Genomic DNA, 19777 nt, shown 5'->3' with positions numbered 1-19777 from the left:
TGACCACCATAGTTTCAGATATCAAAGAAAAATTAATTTCTTGAGGGCTATATATGAACCGTCAAAACTCCCTGAGGCAAAGTTCTCTATGAACTTTAAGTTCTTCTTTATCATGAAAGGTAAGTACTCTAAAAACAATTCTTTGGAACAAACACTCAGAGGAAGTAGGCATTCTAACTGACAGATTCACGCCAGAAGAGCCAAAAATAGAAGCTCTGTTGAATTCATTCAACAGAGAACTGTATGAAGGAATGTCATTTACGTAGGGGCACCTGGGAGGTTCAGTCCATTGAGCGTCCAACTCTTGATTTAGGCTCAGGTCATGATCTCACAGTTTGTGGGTTTAAGCCCCGCATCAGGCTCTGCTCTGAAAGTGTGGGGCCTGCTTGAAATTATCTGTATTGCCCTCTTTGCCCCTCCCAAACTCATGTGCGTACTCTCTCTCAAAAACAAACATTAAAAATTTTTTTAAAAAATGTCATATACATAAGCAAGTGGTTACCCTAATTGCTTTATAAAATTGTTTTTTCAAAAAATTAAGGAGTTACAAATCCTACTTTGTTATATAAACGAAATATCTTAACAGGTATAATACTAATAAATTTTCTTCTAAACTACATCGGATCATGGGAAAAGACTACATTTTCAAATGCTGTAAATAGAAACAGATGGTTTTTCGGATTTGCTTCTATAACGAAAACAAAAAGTTCATGCAAACATGCACACACACACATACACCTATGTGCACGTTTGCTTTCCCCCACTCCCCTAAAAGGAAAACATTGTATGGAAAAAATCAAAAGAAAGATGTAAAAATTTCAAGAAGACAAAAGCTGAAATGATTTCAGATCATGTAAAATGAAGAAAAATGTTATTTTAGAGAAAAAAAAATATATTATGTCCTGTACTCTGTACCTAAAATCAACATGAGAAAATCTGTTGGCTATAAAGCAGAGAATGTATTACTTGGAAAGTTAATTTCTAACTAGAAAAAGAAGTATAAAGAAATTTGTTTCCATGGAAGACAAACCATACTTTAGAGAACACAGAACCACTGAAGTGTCTGAGGTACACTGTTAGAAGGATATTTTTCAAGGAAATCCACAAAATTAGCTGCATTAAGTATTTATGATGATTATTTTTCTTTCAGCTGGATGACGCTATATTAAACTAGTTTGTAACTGTCTAACAGTTTCTAAACTGTTTACTAAGAAAACCAGCTTGAAGCAAAGAAAACACCTTATGGGCTGGACTGTAAAATGTTAAACTTTTATAGGAACTTGAAAAGAAGAATTTAGTTGATAAAACTGCCTATTTAACTCATGAGTTTTTAAAGTGCTAGAAAAGCAGACCGACAACTATGTATGCGATAACAGAGGAAATACACTAAAATTTAAAAAGGTATTTTAAAGATGCCCTGAGCATCAATTTTAAGATGAATCATCCTTCTAGTTATCCTTGTAGACTACAATTTATAGAATTTGATAAAATATTTGCAGTGATATAACCCAATATATAACCAAAAATATGCTGGAACCTGAAACACATTCTTTGAAAGGCTGAGAAAAATCTATTAAGAAAAGGAGAGCTTGATAATCAGTGAAAACAAAGATAATGACCCCAGTATATACTAAACTACTCTACTAAATGCTCAAATTTAGGAAAGACAAGGAATTAGGATATCTGGAGGCAAAAAAAAAAAAAAAAAAAAGTCTGTGTGCAAATAATCAAAAATACTTTAAACCATAAAGTAAAGAAAAAAGTGATGGATTCAAAATGAGCTGAAACAGTTCTCATGTATGAAGAATAACAATGTGAAGCAGGCTTTAGCAAATAATCGCTCACGGGCCAAATTTGGCCCATCAACTGTTTCTGTATTGTATGCGAGGTAAGGATGGTTTCTGCATTTGTAGTAGCTGAAAAAATTCCAAAGAATACTGTATACTTTCATGAATATTACATGAAATTTAAATTCAATGTTGACCAATAAAGTTTTACTGGAATTTAGTCACAATTATTTGCTTACACATTATCTGTGGCTGCATGTGGCCTACAACAACAGAATGGAGAACTGTGACAGGGATCATACAGCCCACAAAATCTAAACTATTTACTATCTGAACGGTTACAGGAAATGTCTGCCAACCTCTGATCTAAAGAAGAGAATGAATATCTGCAGGCACAGTAGTGGTGGCCTTCCCATTTGATTCAGTAATGCTTAGAAATCTAGCAAAGGAACATAAAGTAGAACAAGAAAATGAATAAAAAATAGCGGAATCTAAAGAGTAACCAGGTTAGGAAGCTCTTACAGCTATACCAGGAATGTATGGGACTCCCCTGTCTCTGGAGGTATTTTATTCTCTGTAGGAGCAACATTTTCTTGTTAAACTGCAAGACACGTGCAGCAACTATTTGGCCCTCTACAAATTCCTGCTAATTCTTATCCCCTGATAACCACATTGAAATCGCTTCCGTGAAACATTTTAGTGGTTGCTATGGGACTAACTGTGACATCAGTAGAGCATCATGTAAGAGCAGTGACAGGACAGGGGGAAGTAACAAAGGGGTACTGTGAACTGCTTCGGAAGGGTAAGAATTATAACTAGATAGAAAAGCCTTTTGAAATAAATGTATTTAAAATCACTTTAAAATAATTTCTATATTTTAATGTTAACACCCTATACACTTATAAGAACTATTTTAATAAAGCAGACATTAAGAGTTCAAGAAAAAAGCAACGTACAGATGTTTTAGATTACTCTTGATTTATAAGATTCAGTATATAACATTCAGGATATGAAGATTATAGACTATGAATCTGTTAGAACACTCCTTCGGACTGACTCTGCCCTTGTTTCTGCCTCACACTGTCTCCTGTTGTGCTGTAACCTATAGCAAAATATGGAATGGTTTAGTTCAAACAGGCAAATCATATGTGAAAAGTTATATTCCTGGGATCCAGTTAGAAGATGACATATCCAAAATGAATTTCCCTAAAATGTACCTGACGATTTCTATCACTACTGCTAATGGGTATTTGAAAAAACTTTCCATTATTCTTTACCAGATTAGTCTTTCCATCCAGGTAATATAAGGACAAATTCAACTGACGGGGTTAAGGGATTAACCCAAAATTAAACAGTAACTTAGTTTTGCTGAAGAGACATTTTGGTAGACAAGAAATTGATGAAACTGAACATGCTACCAACAATCTTTTTAAAATTCTGTGGACTAAAAAAAAAAAAAAAAAAAAAAAATCAGACTATGTGCTCACGTTTCCTTGAAAAACAGGATCTCAAAAATGAGATAAAAATATACACTTGTCTTGAAAATGGCCCCACAATTCCTAACATCAGCTAAAGAGATTTACTGCTGCCCCTTACCTCCACTTCTGCCTCCAACACCTCTTCAGTGGTTCGGGTCCGATCTTTTGGTTTTTTCCACATCTTTGGTGCAGTTACAGCTGTCTGAGCTGAAATACAAGATTAGGGCCATTACTTCCCACTGCAAAGTCATGTTTGATAATACTAAGTCTAAATGATACCTGTATTCAAATTTAGCACGCCAAATGAGGGCTTCACCCATACAGAAGAAACAGCAGAATGATCAAGTCAATAACTGGGTAGCTGTGGCCCAGACACTGCAATGGCATGTATCTTAGGCACAAATTGTTCACATCAGCACATACAGCCTTTCAACCAGTGGTTTAGGTTCATCCTGTTTCATGGTTAGGACATAGCCAGGCATATAATTCAGTATGTGGTATCTATACAAGAAATTGGCCTACCAGCCAATTCTAGACGTGGGTCTGCTTCTATTATTAATTAACTATGTGACCTAAAGCAAGTCACACATCTCAGGTCCCTTGCATATTCAACCACAAAGGTTAAGAGTGAGGTTAGATGATACCTAAGCTACAAAAAATATCAAATTCCAGCTTCTGTTTTTTTAAAGCCTTAGGGGCGCCTGGGTGACTCAGTCGGTTAAGCAAGCATCCGGCTTTGGCTCAGGTCATGATCTCATGGTTTGTGAGTTCGAGCCCCGTGTCGGGCTCTGTGCTGACAGCTCAAAGCCTGGAGCCTGCTTTGGATTCTGCGTCTCCCTCTCTCTCTGCCCCTCCCCCACTCACGCTCTCCCTCTCTCTCTCTCTCAAAAATCAATAAACATTAAAATAAAATAAAATAAAATAAAATAAAATAAAATAAAATAAAATAAAGCCTCTAGACAACAAAAGGACACTTTAAGATTTCATTAGCTAGGCAGCACTTCTACAACATTCAGTTCTCATTTCAGATCAGTCCTGTTGGTCTAGTCGTTCATACTGCTGGGGAGAAAATCAAGAAAGAAAACCTAATTTTTACTCAATTATTATTATATTGTATCAGAAGTTCTAGATGGAAAATTAAGCTCACAGAAGATTTTTTTAAATGCATTCTCTTTCCTCTTTTTTTTTTTTTTTTTTTTTTTGAGGTTTATCCACTTATTTTGAGAGAGAGACACAGAGAGTAAGCAGGGGAGGGGCAGAGAAAGGGAGACAGAGAATCAATCCCAAGCACTGACAGTGCAGAGCCTGATGCGGGGCAGGGGCTTGAATTCACAAACCTTGAGATCACAACCTGAGCCAAAACCAAGAGCTGGACGCTTAACTGACTAAGCAACCCAGGTGCCCCTACAAAGGATTTTTAAAAACTCATTTGACTTGTAATTCCACAAAACCATTCAACACTTGGATGTGCAATTTAAAGACTATTTAAATATCAGAGAGCAAAAAGAAGCTATTAAAAGGATCTTACAGAGGCATCTGGGTGGCTCAGTTAAGTGACTGACTTCGGCTCAGGTCATGATCTCAGGGTTGTGAGATCAAGCCCTGCATTGCGCTCTGTGCTGATAGTGGAGCCTTCTTGAGATGTTCTGCACCCCCACCCCCTGCCCCTCTCTGCTCCCTTGCCCCCTCCTTGCTCTTTCTCTCTCTCTCAAAATGAATGAAGTTAAAAAAAAAAAAAAAGGATCCTATTGAAGGCAACACATGAGTCAACAGAGAGGTAAGGTATGACAGGAAGGTAGGTAGAGAGAAGAATCAAAGAAAAGTCCATTTAGCAAATGGAGACATTATCAAAAGAAACAAACACAAAGCTGAAGGCTACCATGTACTGTTTCCCTACAGAAATGTAACATTCACTCATTAAGACTAAACCAACCAATCTCTCTGAAGAGCCCACTCTTTTTTCAGAAGAACAGTACAATATGAACACTTACACTGTTCTGGGGAACAAGGAAAAGGAAACATTTAACATTCTCAAAATTACTGCACCATTATAAAAAATACTCTGTAAATCTCCTTTGTTACATACACCTCACTTTTTTATAACTAGATATAACTAGATGGAAACGCCTTCACCTCAGGGACTATAATAAACAAAAGACATTAGACCACTGTTAATCTTCCTTGGTGACCTATTCAAAGTAAATTATTTTCTCAAAGTATGGAACTAAGATTCTGGTAAACATGGGTGTAAACATGGGCAATTTGCTATAGTCTCATGGTCTTATATTGAATATGTATATTCAGGTGTGTATGTATGTAGTGGTCTCTTCTTTTTTTAAGGAACTTCTACATATAACCAGTCTATTTAATGTGCATCTCTTCAAAATACTTGCGACTAATTCTGCTTCCACAGCAGAATCCTTTTGAAGAGTTACAGAGTTTGAGTGACACGTACATTTTATTTTTCTTAACTTTTTAAATGTTTATTTATTTTTGAGAGAGAGAGAGAGAAGGGGAGGGGCAGAGAGAGAAGGGGACAGAGGATCCGAAGCAGGCTCCACACTGTCAGCAGAGAGCCTGATGCAGGATTCGAACTCACGAACCCTGAGATCGTCACCTGAGCCGAAGTTGGATACTTAACTGATTGAGCCACCCAGGTGCCCCATACATTTTATTTTAAATTTTATTTCATACATGCTTAAATTTAGTTCTAAATTCCATTCACAGAATAGGGAAGACCACTTTATGAAGGATTCTTTGGTATGATATATACACTCATGAGTAGTTTCCTCTAACCAACAAAACCCAGAGATGTAGATCAACTGATTTTTCAAGAATATATCAACCATACCCACAACTCAAAAACATAAAAAACAACCACACGTTTCTTTCCTGGACAACATAAAACATTTAACATGCTTTTTAAAAAAGAGCTACTGACATAGCAGAAATTGTTACTCTGTTTAAGTGGCTACTTAAAGTTCTGATTTAAAGTAGAAATGCACAAAAGGAAGTGAGAGAAAGCACACACTTCTTTAGCAGATATGCAAGTCTTTGAAAACCTGAACACAGATATCCACATACCTAGTATCTGGTGAGATTGTGATATACAATCCCTCTCTTACCATATTGGTGGAGAGGTGCAGTGAACTTTGGTTGTGCTACAGCTGGGAGAAGAAAAGGTAGGAAGGGAGGGAGACAGAGGCATCAACGCTCTGATTTAACAAGACAATTAATAATGAATTAGCTAGAATAAGAGAATTATATCCAAGAGACCATCTTAAATAGTCCATTCCCAATGCCTACACCTTAGATTAGGCTCCTATTACTACATGATTAACTATAAGATGGTCTACCGAAGAGCTACAGGCTCCACACCAAGTTGCAAGCTTGAACTCATGAGAGTTGCATGCTCTCCACTCATAAAATTTAAACACATATAAAGTTAGAAAAATATCTTATCTCTGAGATACCTGAATGCTTTCGCCTACTTGCCAGCATTTAAAAGATACAAGTATAGGGACGCCTGGGTGGCTCAGTCGGTTAAGTGGCCAACTTCAGGTCATGATCTCACGGTTTGTGAGGCCGAGCCCCACGTCAGGCTCTGTGCTGACAGCTCAGGGCCTGGAGCCTGCTTCTGATTCTGTGTCTCCCTCTCTCTCTGTTCCTCCCCTGCTTGCAATCTGTCTCTCTCTCAAAAATGAATAAAGATTAAAAAATTAAAAAAAAATAAAAGATACAAGTATATGCACACTATATATTTAGTTTTCTAATTTTTGTTTTTTTAAATCAACTGCAAACAAGAATGTAAAGCTTTGCAGTATTGATCTTTCCGTAGGAACTGTCAAAACAAAACAACTTAGTGAAAATTCCTGTATGTTCAATCTACTAAATTTTGATTAAGGGGGTAAAAAAACTTTCACAGATTAGTATTTGAAAAGGAAAATTTGAAAGCAAGTAAATCATGAAAGATAAAGCTAAATAAAATATAGTAAGAAGTAAAGAACTGTAAAAGGGTTTGATATGCATGATTTTTATTAAGTCACTTTAGCCAACAGTAAGTAGGAAGAAGGGCACCCGGGTGGCTCAACTGGTTATGTGTCCAAAACTTGATTTCAGGTTCAAGTCATGATCTCAAGGTTTGGGAGATGGAGCCTCTCATAGGGCTCTGCGCTGACAGCATGGAGCCTGCTTGGGATTCTCTCTCCTCTCTTTCTGCCTCTCCCCCTGGCTTTCTCTCTCTCTCAAAATAAATAAACATAAAAACCTTTGTTGTACAATAAGGTTCTCAATCTAAGAATAATACAGTTCTATATTAAAAAAAAAAAAAAGTAGGAAGAAAGAAAAAACTTTCCCGACTAGTCCAAAGGAAGTCCACCTTCAGATGGAAATCAATTGCTTATGTTTCAATCTACTGACCAGGACCAAGTCACAGCAAAGATTTTTATGATCTGTTTCTAGTCATAAAGATTTAGCTTTTGGCTAGTTAAACTGGGCCAAGGGCTTAAAAAAAGATTAGGTTAAAAAAGAAAAAAGGCAAAATAAAAAATTGTGCCCATACTACATTTATAACCATATAAAATACTTACATGAAGACTAGAGGGAAATGACGAAAAGTGTAATGCTAATATTCAGACTGTATCTTTGAACAATGGAGGGCTTTTCTCCATTCTTCAATATTTATAACAGTAATATAAAATTTGAAGAAGTAAAAGAGTGAAACTTTTAAAAGTGATTTGTATTCATTGTTTCAAGCTTATTTTATCTTCTATGACTGGAAAAGGTATTTTGTTCTATAGTTTAGGACTGCTCTTTATAAAAATATACTACTAAAATAAAAATTTAAGAAATACTAACCTGATGGAGGATATTAGAATTTTGCTTGTTCTTTTTTATTTGATTATTTTATTTATTTATTTTTTTGAACTTAAAAGTCAGACACTTAACTGACCGAGCCACCCAGGCGTCCCTATTTTATTTTTTACATTAAATCCAAATCAGTTAACATATAGTGTTATAATGATGTCAGGGAAAGAATTTTCCTGATTCATCACTTACACATAACACCTAGTGCTCACCCCAAGTGTCGTCCTTAGTGCCCATCACCCATTTAGCCCATCCCCCCACCTAACACCCCGCCAGCAACCCTGTTTGTTCTCTGTATTTAAGAGTCTCTTATGGTTTGTCCCCCTCTGTTTTTATTTTATTTTTGCTTCTCTTCCCCTATGTTCATCTGTTTTGTTTTTTAGATTCCACATATGGCTGGAATCAGCATATGCTTTTTTGAATTACAGATGAAGTAGGAGAACTCATGGAGCTCTATGAGAGAGAACATTAGCTCTGTAACAAGACGTGAAAACATCATCATTCCACATAGGTTAAAAGAATGTGAAAGAGGTGATTCCATGAGAGGTAAATTTTTAGTCCCGACATATTCCACTAGCTTTCTAATATAAATCTGAAAACCACTTTTACTAAAGATACCATGCTGGTAAACTTGCTTCTCTTTACTATATTATTTCTACTTTATTAGTTATTTCTTCACTAGTCAAGTAGATACCCAGAAAACTAAAGGTTAATAAAACTTCAATTTTTTTTCTGGTGCCAAAAAGAAAAAAAGACCTTTTCTACTTCCCCTTTTCTTAGCTCTCTGCCTAGAGAAAGCTTGTAAATCTCTCCTCTATCCCTTTGATATATGTGTAAATCTTTTTAAATGCTTAAAGAAGACTCTAGGCAGGTTTACAACTCAGGAAGTTTTATTTAAAGTGTGGGAGCCATCTCTCTCCTTGTCCTCATGAGAGTTACCTCTAGGCAACTACACACTTATCACAAACATACAAGAAGTTTAATTTCTCCTTTGGATAAAGGCAACTGACTAACAGATGGACACCCTAACTACCAAGAGAATTTGGGATGAACCAGAATAGCAACGGTCGGTGCTGGTATAATCCTACTACATGAAGACAAATTATCATTATCTTGAGAACATGTATGTACTGAATTATATTTGCCTGGCTTTATGAAAGGGTGAGATTTCCTTCTGTCTGCCATCTTATTAGTGGGTTGCCTGTGATGCTCATTGACGTCTTAATGCTTACTCAATAATAAATCTATCTTCCTTCTTTTCTACATTTGTGAAGACCATTTTCTGGTTCGGCAGGAGGTTTTCATTCCCCCCCCCCCCCACCCCAATCCAGTACCAAGAATGAGATGGTTTAGGTGTATCTAAAGGAAGCAAATCAGTTGAAGATCTTATAGCCACATAACACCCAAATAAGAGACCCCAGATTATAAAAAGTCACCCTTTTAGCTCTCTACTCATTTGGAATAGAACATGAACTCCTCAGTTCTAAGATTTAAGATGCATCTGAGTCTCTGAACTGAAGAAACCCAACTCTAAGAGGCTATGAAGCCTTATTAAGAATAGACACTTCACAATCGGTAAGGGAAGGAAGGGCCTCTTTACATTGTCACAGGGTTGTACATAAAGAGTAGAATGTTCCATGATGGAACTTCCAGTGAGAGTTCTGACTCTTAACACCCAGTTCTAATCTCTTTCCTAACATTTTAATCATTTTCTTCACATTTTATTTTCCTTTGTTTCCTCTTGGTTTTGAAATCCTAAAAGTTGGCATTCATTCATTCTGATTACATCATATCCAAGAATTTTATCTAAAGTTTCTTGAGGCTGGGGATCCTAATCTTTTTTTTCTTCCACAGATCATTATGAGAATCTAGGAAAATTTTATGATTTTTCTAAGAAACTGGGGCAGAGCAAAGAAAAACCCAGTTGAGAGAAGGGTAAGTTTTTTTTTTGTTACAATGGCGATTTCATATGAACTAGAAAAAGAGAATAATGGTGATAAACTATGTAAAAAAGATGGTTCACAGAGATGTCAACCAAAAGAAAAACTAGAGAGTAAGTCTGTCTGTGTTTTTCAGCATCTTCTCAGGGGTTACTATTTGAAATGTATGGATGGCTTGGTGGTTATGCTTCCCATTATATGTTAGAATGCTCTAGGACTTCTTCTCATAAGTTTAAATAGTATAAGCTGGTCTGCCTGGGGTCTAGCACTGGAATCAAAAACAAAACAAAACAAAATGAGGATTCTAGACTTACATTCTACCAAAAATATACATCTACAACACAATTTAAAATTTTTTACTTCCATGGTGAATCACTATATTGTACACCTGAAACTAATATAACACTCTATGTTAACTGGAATCAAAACAAAAATGTAAATTTAAAAACAATTTTTTTTTGGTTTGTTAATACTTTTAATATTCTCAATAATTTTTTCATCTGATTTTGTTTTGTTTTCTATTTTAAAATTTTTCCTGTTGTTTTTATGATTTCCCTTGGGTTTAATTTGTTCTTTTAAAAAAATTTTCAGCTTTACTGAAGTATAGTGGACATAAAAAATGGTAAGATATTTAGAGTGTACATTATGATTTGATATAAGCATACACTGTGGAAAGATCCCCTCCACATAGTTAATTAACACATCTATCACCTTACATATATATGTATGTGGAGCCGGAGTTGAGAACATTTAAGTTCTTTTCTTTTTGCAAATTTCAGTTACACAATATGGTGTTATCAGATAGACACCAAGTTTTACACTGGATCTCAGATTTTAATTCATTTTACACAATTTGCTCTTTGAACAGTTTCTCCAGATGGAGGCCGAGGTCATGAATTTGAGACCATTTTTCTCTCCTAATATGTGTATTTATTTAGTGGTGTAAACTGCCACCTTAATATTACTTTAGCTCTGTGGTAGGCAGAACCATGTACCGCCAAAGATGTCCATGTCCTAATCTCTGAACCCTGTGAATATGTTACCTTACATGACAAAAGTGACTTTGCAAATGTGATTAAGGGATCTCAGGACGAGGAGACACGTATCCTGAATGAACCTAGTGGATCCAATGGGATCAAAAGGGTCTATACAAGTGGGAGGGAACCAGGAGAATCAGAGACGTTTGGCGCTGGCTTGGAAGATAAAGAAAAACGCAGGGCCAAAGAATGTAGGTAGACTCTATAAAAATGGAAAAAGCAGAGTCTCCAGAAAAAAATACATTTTTGTTCCTATCTCTAGTCCAATGAAATGGATTTTGAACTTCTGACCTGTAAGGTAATAATTATGTGTTTTCAGCCACGCGGATTGTGACGATTTGTTATAACAGCAATAGAAAATGAATTCAAGCACAAATTCTGATTTGGGTTTTCATTTCTGTTCAGGTGAAAATACTTGATCACTTCCCTTTGATTTCCTCTTTTACTCTTGGGTTATTCAGAAGGGTGTTATTTAGTTTCTGAATATTTGGGGGATTTTCTAGAGATAATTTTCTTACTGATTCCCATTTTAATCACACTGTGGTCAGAGAATATCCTTGCTTTAAATTGAATCCTCTGAAATTTATTAAAACCTGTTTATAAAGCCACAATATGATCTATCTTGGTACATTTGCCATTTGCCCTCATGCATCTGCTATTTGATGAGTGTTTTGTGTCAATTAGGTCAAACTGGTTGATTGTGCTATTGAAGTCTTTTATAGGCTGATTTCTGTCTACTGGTTCCATCATTTATGTGTTTCTAATTATGTCATGGATGTCACTACTTTTTGAACATGTGAAATGCAGTTATAACTGTACTCACTAATTATGTTGTCTGCTAATTCTAATAACTATGGGTCATATTTTTTTCATGGTTTCACCAGTCAATTCTACCAATCATTTGAGGAAGAAACAGTATCAATTCTATACAAAATTTTTCTAGAAAACTGAAGAGGAGGGACTACTACTTCTCAATTCATTCTATGAAGTCAGCATTACCCAGATGCTCAAATAGGAAAATTACCAGAAATCTTCAGGCCAATATCCCTTATGAACCTAATGTCAAAAAGCTAAATAAATTTTTAGCAAGCCACACTCTAAAATATAATAATAAAAATAAAATGATCAGAGGCAAATTTTATTTCAGGAAAGCAAAGTTGGTCCAATATTTTAATTTTACTTTTTTAAAGTAAACACTCTACCCAGCTTATTAAAGCAAGCTTGGAGTCAGGCTTGAACTCCTGACCCTGGAAAATTTGGCCTAATATTTAAATATCAAGCAATATAAAGCAAATAGTTAACAAACAAAAGAAAACCATGACTGTCTCAAGATATATAGGAAAAATATTTGATAAAATCCAATTTGTATTCTTGATTGAAATAAGGAATCTCTCAGGAAATTAGGAATAAAAAAGAACTTCCTCAACCAGATAATTCAAGAACCTACAGCTAACATCATATTTAGTGATGAAAAGATTGAATGCTTTCTTCCTGAGAATGAGAAAAACAAGAATTATTTACTTTCACTTCATCCAGTTGGTATCATACTGAAGGTACTAACTAGTGCAGCAAGTCAACAAAAAGAAATCCAGTTAGAAATGAAATACAAGAGGGGTGCCTGGATGGCTCAGTTGGTTAAGTGTCCGACTCTTGATTTAGGCTCAGGTCGTGATCTCAGTTTGTGGGTTCAAACCCTGCCGTGGGCTCTGTCCTGTGTCAGCATGGAGCCTGCTTGGAATTTTCTCTCCCTTTCTCTTTCTGCCCCTACCCTACTCATGCTCACACACTCTCCCTCTCTCTCAAAATAAATAAATAAACTTAAAAAAAATTAAAAAAAGAGGGGCGCGTGGGTGGCTCAGTTGGTTAGGCGACTGACTTCGGCTCAGGTCATGATCTCACAATTCCCGAGTTCGAGCCCCATGTCGGGCTCTGTGCTGACAGCTCAGAGCCTGGAGCCTGCTTTGGATACTGTGTCTCCCTCTCTCTCTGCCCCTCCCCAACCCCTTTGTCTCTCTCTCTCTCTCCTAAAATAAATAAACATAAAAAAAAAAAAAAAGGAAGTAGAATGGTCTTTGTTCAGGAACAACGTAAGTACTTATACAGAACATCCAAAGAAATCTCTACAAATGCTAATAAAACTAGTAAATGCATTTTAGCAAGATTGCAATATAAGAAATTGAAAAAAACTCTACTGTATTTCCAAATGCTTGTAATGAAAAATCAAAAATTGAAATGAAAAATACCACTTATAACAGCATCTAAAGATACGAATTTGACCAAATTATAAAACACTTGTACATAATAAAAACCTTCAAAACACTGCTGAGAGAATTAAAAAAGACAAATGTCAAAATATGCCATGTTCATGGGTCAGAAGACTCCATATTGTAAGATGTCAATTCTACCTATGGATTCAACACAAACCCAATCAAATTCCAACAGGTTTTTTGTTTTGTTTTGTTTTGTTTTTTAAGTAAGCTGTACGCCCCACATAGAGCTTGAATGAGATCAACCTGCATGCTCTACCCACTGAGCCAGCCAGGTGCCCCAACCAACAGGCTTTTCTGTAGAAAAAAATTTGAGGAGAAAACTGATTCTAAAATTAATACAGTTAACTGTACTGGAATTAGATAAAAAACTTAAAAATGAAAAAATCTAAATTAACAGGGTGCCTGGGTGGCTCAGTTAGCTAAGCTTCTGACTTCGGCTCAGGTCATGATCTCACAGTTCGTGGATTTGAGCCCTACATCAGGCTCTTTGCTGACAACTCAGAGTGCCTGGAGACTGCTTTGGATTCTGTGTCTCCCTCCTTCTCTGCCCCTAACCCCCTTGCACTCTGTCTCTCTCTCCCTCAAAAATAAACATTAAAAAATTTAAGAAAACAACTAAATTAACATAAAAAAGCAAATGACCTACAATGGCCCAAACAATTTGAAAAAGAAGAATAAAGTCGGAGGACTTAATACTATCTGATTACAAAAATTATTACAAGCCTCAGAAATCATGACACTGTGGTACTGGCATCAAGAAAGACAAATAGATCCGTGGAAAAACAGAGAATCCAGAAGTAGACCCACACAAAATATACATAATATATTTTGGAGAAAGGTGTTAAGAAAATTCACCAGAGAAAGGACAGCCTCAAATTCTCCCACACTGCTGTAAAATGCCATGTAAAATGGCACAAATGCCTGGAAAATGGCACGCAGTTTCTTAAAAAGTTAAACGTACATTTATATGTAAAGAAGACATTCCACTCTTATGTACTCAAGAGAAATGACAAAATATATCCACAAAAACACCTGTACACCAATGTTCATAGAACTCTGTTATAATAGCTACAAACTGGAAACAACCTAAATGTCCACCAACAGGTGAACAAACTGTGATACATCCACAGTACATCATAATTTTATTATTTAAAAAAATTTTTAAATGTTTATTTGAGAGAGAGAGTGGGGGAGGGGCACAGAGAAATGGGAACAGAGAATCTGAATTGGGCTCCGTGCTGACAGCAGATAGCCTGATGCTGGGTTTGAACTCATGAACTGCGAGATCATGACCAGAGCCGAAGTCGGACGCTCAATGGACTGAGCCACCTGGTACCCAGTATATCAGTAATTTAAAAAAAAATGAGCTACTAACATATGCAACAATGAGGATAAACCTACTGAGTGAAAGAAGCCAAAGAAAAGTTTATGCTGACTTCATTTATGTATGAAGTCAGAAATTCTAATAAATTCTAAACATTCTAATAAATGCAAACTAATCTAATAAATTCTAAACATTCTAATAAATACAAACTGATCTATGGTGACAGAAAGCAGATCAGTGTTTGCCTTTGGAATGGACGGAGGGTAGTGCAGCTCAGAGGAATTTATAAACAGGTATGAGGAAACGTTTTGGGGTGACCAGTTACGTTCATTACCTTGATGGTGGTAATGGTTTCATGAACATATATAGAGACGTCAAAACTAATATAATACTTTAAATAACATAGAAGTTAACTTTATGTGAATTATACCTCAATAAAGGTGTTAAAATGGTCTGAGTGGTTTCTAAAAGAATTAAAACATAAGCATATCCATGTATCTATTATAAATGTGCTAAAAAAATGATAGTACTTTTAAAGACTCTGAAATAGCCTGCGTAAGCATTTGTCAATTTACAAAAAATATATATACTGTACATCTAAGTAATGGGACTCCAAGGACTTTTTTTCTTCCTCCTAACTTTTGTTGCTTTTTATCTATTTTTTTTAAAATGACAAAAGTATCAATCAACACAAATATAAAGGTAATATCCCCCTCCCCCAACTAGCTAATTCTAGTGACCTGAGGTAAACAACATTAACATACTTTGGTAGACTGTCTGCCATACCTTAATGTCTCATACAAATAGTCACAATCAAATATATGTTTATTTTATTTTATTTTATTTTTTTAATTTTTTTTCAACGTTTTTTATTTATTTTTGGGACAGAGAGAGACAGAGCATGAACGGGGGAGGGTCAGAGAGAGAGGGAGACACAGAATCGGAAACAGGCTCCAGGCTCCGAGCCATCAACCCAGAGCCTGACGCGGGGCTCGAACTCACGGACCGCGAGATCGTGACCTGGCTGAAGTCGGACGCTTAACCGACTGCGCCACCCAGGCGCCCCAAATATATGTTTATTTTAAATAGAAAAGTAGAGTCATACTAAAACTTATTTTGCAAAATGCTTTATTTTCCCTTAATTTATTATGAAAATCTCTCCAGGTTATCACACAGTTCTCATTCATATATTAGCTTCACGATATTCCAGAGTACATATGTACCATTTCCCTTGAAAGATATTTTGCTATTTTTCTTGCCAGATTTAGTTCTAGAAAAGTGAAAGTAATTCACACTCGTATCCCAAATACATTGAGTGTTGTAGTTCCTCCCTTCCCATAAATGCTTGATATTATACCTAAAAAATGGTTATTTCCACACTCCATAATGAGGGTGAGCATCTTTTCCTGTTTTTAACTGGCTATTGTTCTTTCTTTTCTGTGAATTTTTTATTTTTATTATTTACTCAATCTTCTATTAGACTGCTAGCCTCTTTTTTTTTTTTTTAAACTTATAGGTACACTACAGACAGGTTAACCTATTATATACCCATTGTCCTCTTTCTTTTTGCCAAGACAAAATTCAAAATTTTCTCATGAATTTTCTCTAATGAATATGTGTTATTTTTACAAACAACACCAACAAAAAAACCATGAAAGAAAACATGCATGTTAATTGTTCTGAAATTAAGGCAAGGAAAAGTCTTCTTTTTTGATAATGATGCCAAAACTTATCAGTGTGCCACTTTAAAATCTAAAGTCCATTTTAAAATGGATTCACTTGGATGAGAATAAATCCATTACTGGCAATCTACTTCACAGTCTTTAAGGCCACGTGTTTCTCTAGTTTCTGAAGTGTATCAAGGCTAGGAAGTTAGCTTCTTCCTTCAGGTCAATAGCAGGACCATTTCCTGCCCCACCAGCACTAAAAATTTTACCACCAACTCACTTGCTGTGCCTTTGCTATTCTACACAGAGCCATGGACACAAGTTAAGAATCCAATATTAGAGTTTGAGCCCTTTGAAGATTAAGAACGGCATCTTATTGGTCTCCATTGTATATTCACCATCTAATATAGCATCTGACCCATAGAAGATGCTCAATGAAAATCTGCTAATGAAATAAAAATTAAATCCAAAGTTAATGTCTGTCTACAACAATAAACACTGGTTCAGTCTCCTGTTTAGTAGGAACTATTATATTATTCCCATTTCCAGAGATAAGGAAACCGAAATACAGAGAAGTTAACTCAACTGTCCCAAACCCAGAAAGAGTAAAGGCTAGAGCTAGAATTAAAATAAGGATGTAACTGCAAGCCCGTCTTCCTGACACAAACCCCTGCCTCTTAACTCTAGCTTGTTCCTGCACCCTTCCTTCTGAATTCCAATTTCAATTGCATTTTGGTTAAGGTGTCTTTTGTTTTTGCAGCTGGAGAAGACGTACAGTTAACCAAGGGAGGGTAGTGTGAAGAACACTGTTCATCACTCCCATAGCATAGCATGTCAAGTCATTAGGAAAATAAAATGGCAAAGTGACTTTAAGGGGAAAAATCTGCTCCCAAAAAGCTCAGCAAGAACAATGCACTATGCAATTCTGTCAGCAGTAAAAGCAAAGATGACTCCCATGAGACCGGCAGCATATTTTCTAAGTCTCTGTATCATATTTTACTATTCCTTGTGCAGTAACCTAGGCATTTTTGCATTTTAACAAAATGCTTTTGTAGCACTTCTACCATAATCAAGACTGCAAATTAACGTAAATCTAGCACAGATGAAGATATGTCCATCACCACAGCACAAATATAGAATTTAATTGGACAACAGACTATAACACAAGTAGCTATCTTTCATTTACTCAATGCTTTTCACCTCTAAACACACTAAGGCTCACAGCCTTGAATATGCAAAATAATGGATGAAAAAAACACCCTCCCACTTGACATCCGTGAGATCACACTGCCAGTGCTTTGCTAAAGTGCAGAGGAGTCTACTGAAACCTTAATCTAGGGGAACCACTATAAGTAACACACCCTAACAGATGTACTTCCTTATTTCTTCACCGTACACAACCCTAGATGGACACATGTGTCTCTCTGTAAGATCACAGAGTTCCCAAATATTGTGACCTGATAGAATTATATCTAGGTGTTAAGAGTCAAGGAATTGTCAGAATGGAAAATTTTATGAAGACAGCCATACTGAAAAAATTAAATTCTCAGCAGGTTCTTTAGAATGGTGTAGGCTGAGAAGAGGCATCAAGGCAATAAAGGGGTAATTAGCACCTATCAAACAGATGTGAAAGAGTGGCCAAAACAATGTAAAATTAGGGAGAGATGAGGACTAACAGAGAGCCTTGAAGGCTAACCCAAGAGTCTGGAACTTATACTTTTGAAACAACTGTCTATTTAACTCTTGGACAGACACATCCAGAAATTATTTTTTCTGGAAGACTTTACTGGAGAGTTTTCAAGAGAAATCTCAAAGCAGAGAGAACTGTAATAGCTGAGGGAATAATACGATAAGTCTATGAAATGGACTAGAAAGAGAAGAGGACTGAATAGTTGGATGGATAAATAAATGGGATGGACAGCTGGAAGGACAAGAAAGGCCAAGCCATCGGAGGACTTACCAAGGGTGGCTCAACTGAGGCAAAAATAAACAAGAACTAGGCTAACTAAGAACTAAGGAAATGCAGAATCATTACTTCTAAAACATATAACCCTTATGTGTCTCATCCACAGATACTGACCCTGCTCTCATGTCCCAGCCAGTGTTCCCTATTTGTGACATCAAACAATGCCCCCAGAATGGCTGAGAACACCCTCTCAAACCCAGGTAAGACAGCTACTAGTAGAATAAGACAGAGCGACGACAATACACAGCTCAGACCTAAAATACATCAAAAGACAATGTGGTTTTTGGTTGTACCCCAACACTCCTCCGTGTCTGGTACTGTCAATTATGGTGTTTTGGCCGAAATCTAGCTCCGAGTTTTCTATGCTATTAATTTCCCTAACCTGATTCATTTCTAGCTTCAGGGTTTTTAGCATTAATTTCTTAGGCTGATGCCCCTGACAGATCCTTACATAAGATGCTGGTGACATAACCACTCTCATTCCTATTCATTTCTTAAAAATAGTAGCTTTACTGAGAAATAATTAACATACTATACAATTCACCTTTTTATGAAGTATACAATTCAGTTGTTTATAGTTGTAATAGAAAAACTCCAGTCTTTCCATTTCCCTTTATAGGGAAAAACTCAGTTATTTCCTACTGTGTGTTTCCTTTACTACTTAGAATACTGTACTTCTGACACTTTTGGTCATCACGTGGGTTTCTTTTTTTTCCCCTATAACAAACAATTCTCTGTGACACCAATCGGGTGTTCTACAAGTTAACTCAATTCAAACACTATCAACCTGAAGATAGTGTCAGATCCCACGGGTTAGAGCTCAGTTCCAGAAGACTGTTCTCCTCACCCCTACACTTCATTCAGATGCCACCAGGCAAAAGCCCAGGTGACCAAACAGTATAGATCGGAGGTTCCAATGACCCCTTGTCGCCTCAGGTTTGATTAACTTCCTAGAGCAGCTCTCAGAATTCAGGGACTTTCTTGTATTGACCAGTTTATCACAAGATATGATAAAGGACCAGATGAACAGCCAGATGAAGAGGTAAATAGACAGGGTGAGGTCTGAGAGGGTCCCAAGTACAGGAGCTTCTGTCCGTGAAGTGGGGGGTACATTACTCATTTCTGGTGTGGACAAGTTTGCCACCCTGGAAGCTCTCTGAACACCCTATCCCTGCGATTTTATGGAGGCTTCCTCACATAGGCAAGATCGAACAATAATGCCATTTGCAGCCCCTCTCTTCTCTTACGAGGATTGGGGTGTGGCTGAAAATTGCAAACTTCTAATGATGATTTGGTCTTTCTGGTTACCAGCCCCCATCCAGGAGCAATCCAGGAGCCCACCTAGAATCACCTCAACAGAACAAGATGTTCTTAGTGCTATCACTCAGAAATTTACAAGGCTTTTAGGAACGTTGTGTCATCAATGGAGGTAAAAGACCAAC

The 19777-nt window shown here is 36.5% G+C and overlaps 1 protein-coding gene and 2 long non-coding RNA genes across 41 annotated transcripts in view; 2 read left to right on the top strand and 1 right to left on the bottom strand.

The window, feature by feature from the left end:
- The window catches only part of EIF4G3 (eukaryotic translation initiation factor 4 gamma 3), a 314444-nt gene that overhangs the window by 83212 nt on the left and 211455 nt on the right, over nt 1–19777 (bottom strand). For all 39 annotated transcript variants that reach the window (XM_053898880.1, XM_053898871.1, XM_053898863.1 and 36 more), the window contains one exon: nt 3384–3472. In XM_053898880.1, coding sequence (XP_053754855.1) covers nt 3384–3472 — 89 coding nt within the window. The remainder of the gene's footprint in view (nt 1–3383; nt 3473–19777) is intronic.
- On the top strand, nt 8521–18513 carry LOC109274259 (uncharacterized). The gene is made up of 3 exons (XR_008420856.1): nt 8521–8677; nt 9986–10066; nt 18442–18513. It is a non-coding gene; the product is annotated as an uncharacterized LOC109274259 (long non-coding RNA).
- Nucleotides 18508–19777, top strand: part of LOC128775896 (uncharacterized) — a 29457-nt gene continuing 28187 nt past the window's right edge. Inside the window, exon 1 of the long non-coding RNA XR_008420854.1 lies at nt 18508–18535. This is a non-coding gene — a long non-coding RNA (uncharacterized LOC128775896). The remainder of the gene's footprint in view (nt 18536–19777) is intronic.

The sequence above is a fragment of the Panthera pardus genome, unplaced genomic scaffold (genome assembly GCF_024362965.1).
Source record: "Panthera pardus isolate Hobbes unplaced genomic scaffold, ASM2436296v1 HiC_scaffold_11, whole genome shotgun sequence".
In the NCBI taxonomy this organism is placed as follows: Eukaryota; Metazoa; Chordata; class Mammalia; order Carnivora; family Felidae; genus Panthera; species Panthera pardus.
This window is presented reverse-complemented; position numbering and strand designations above follow the sequence as displayed.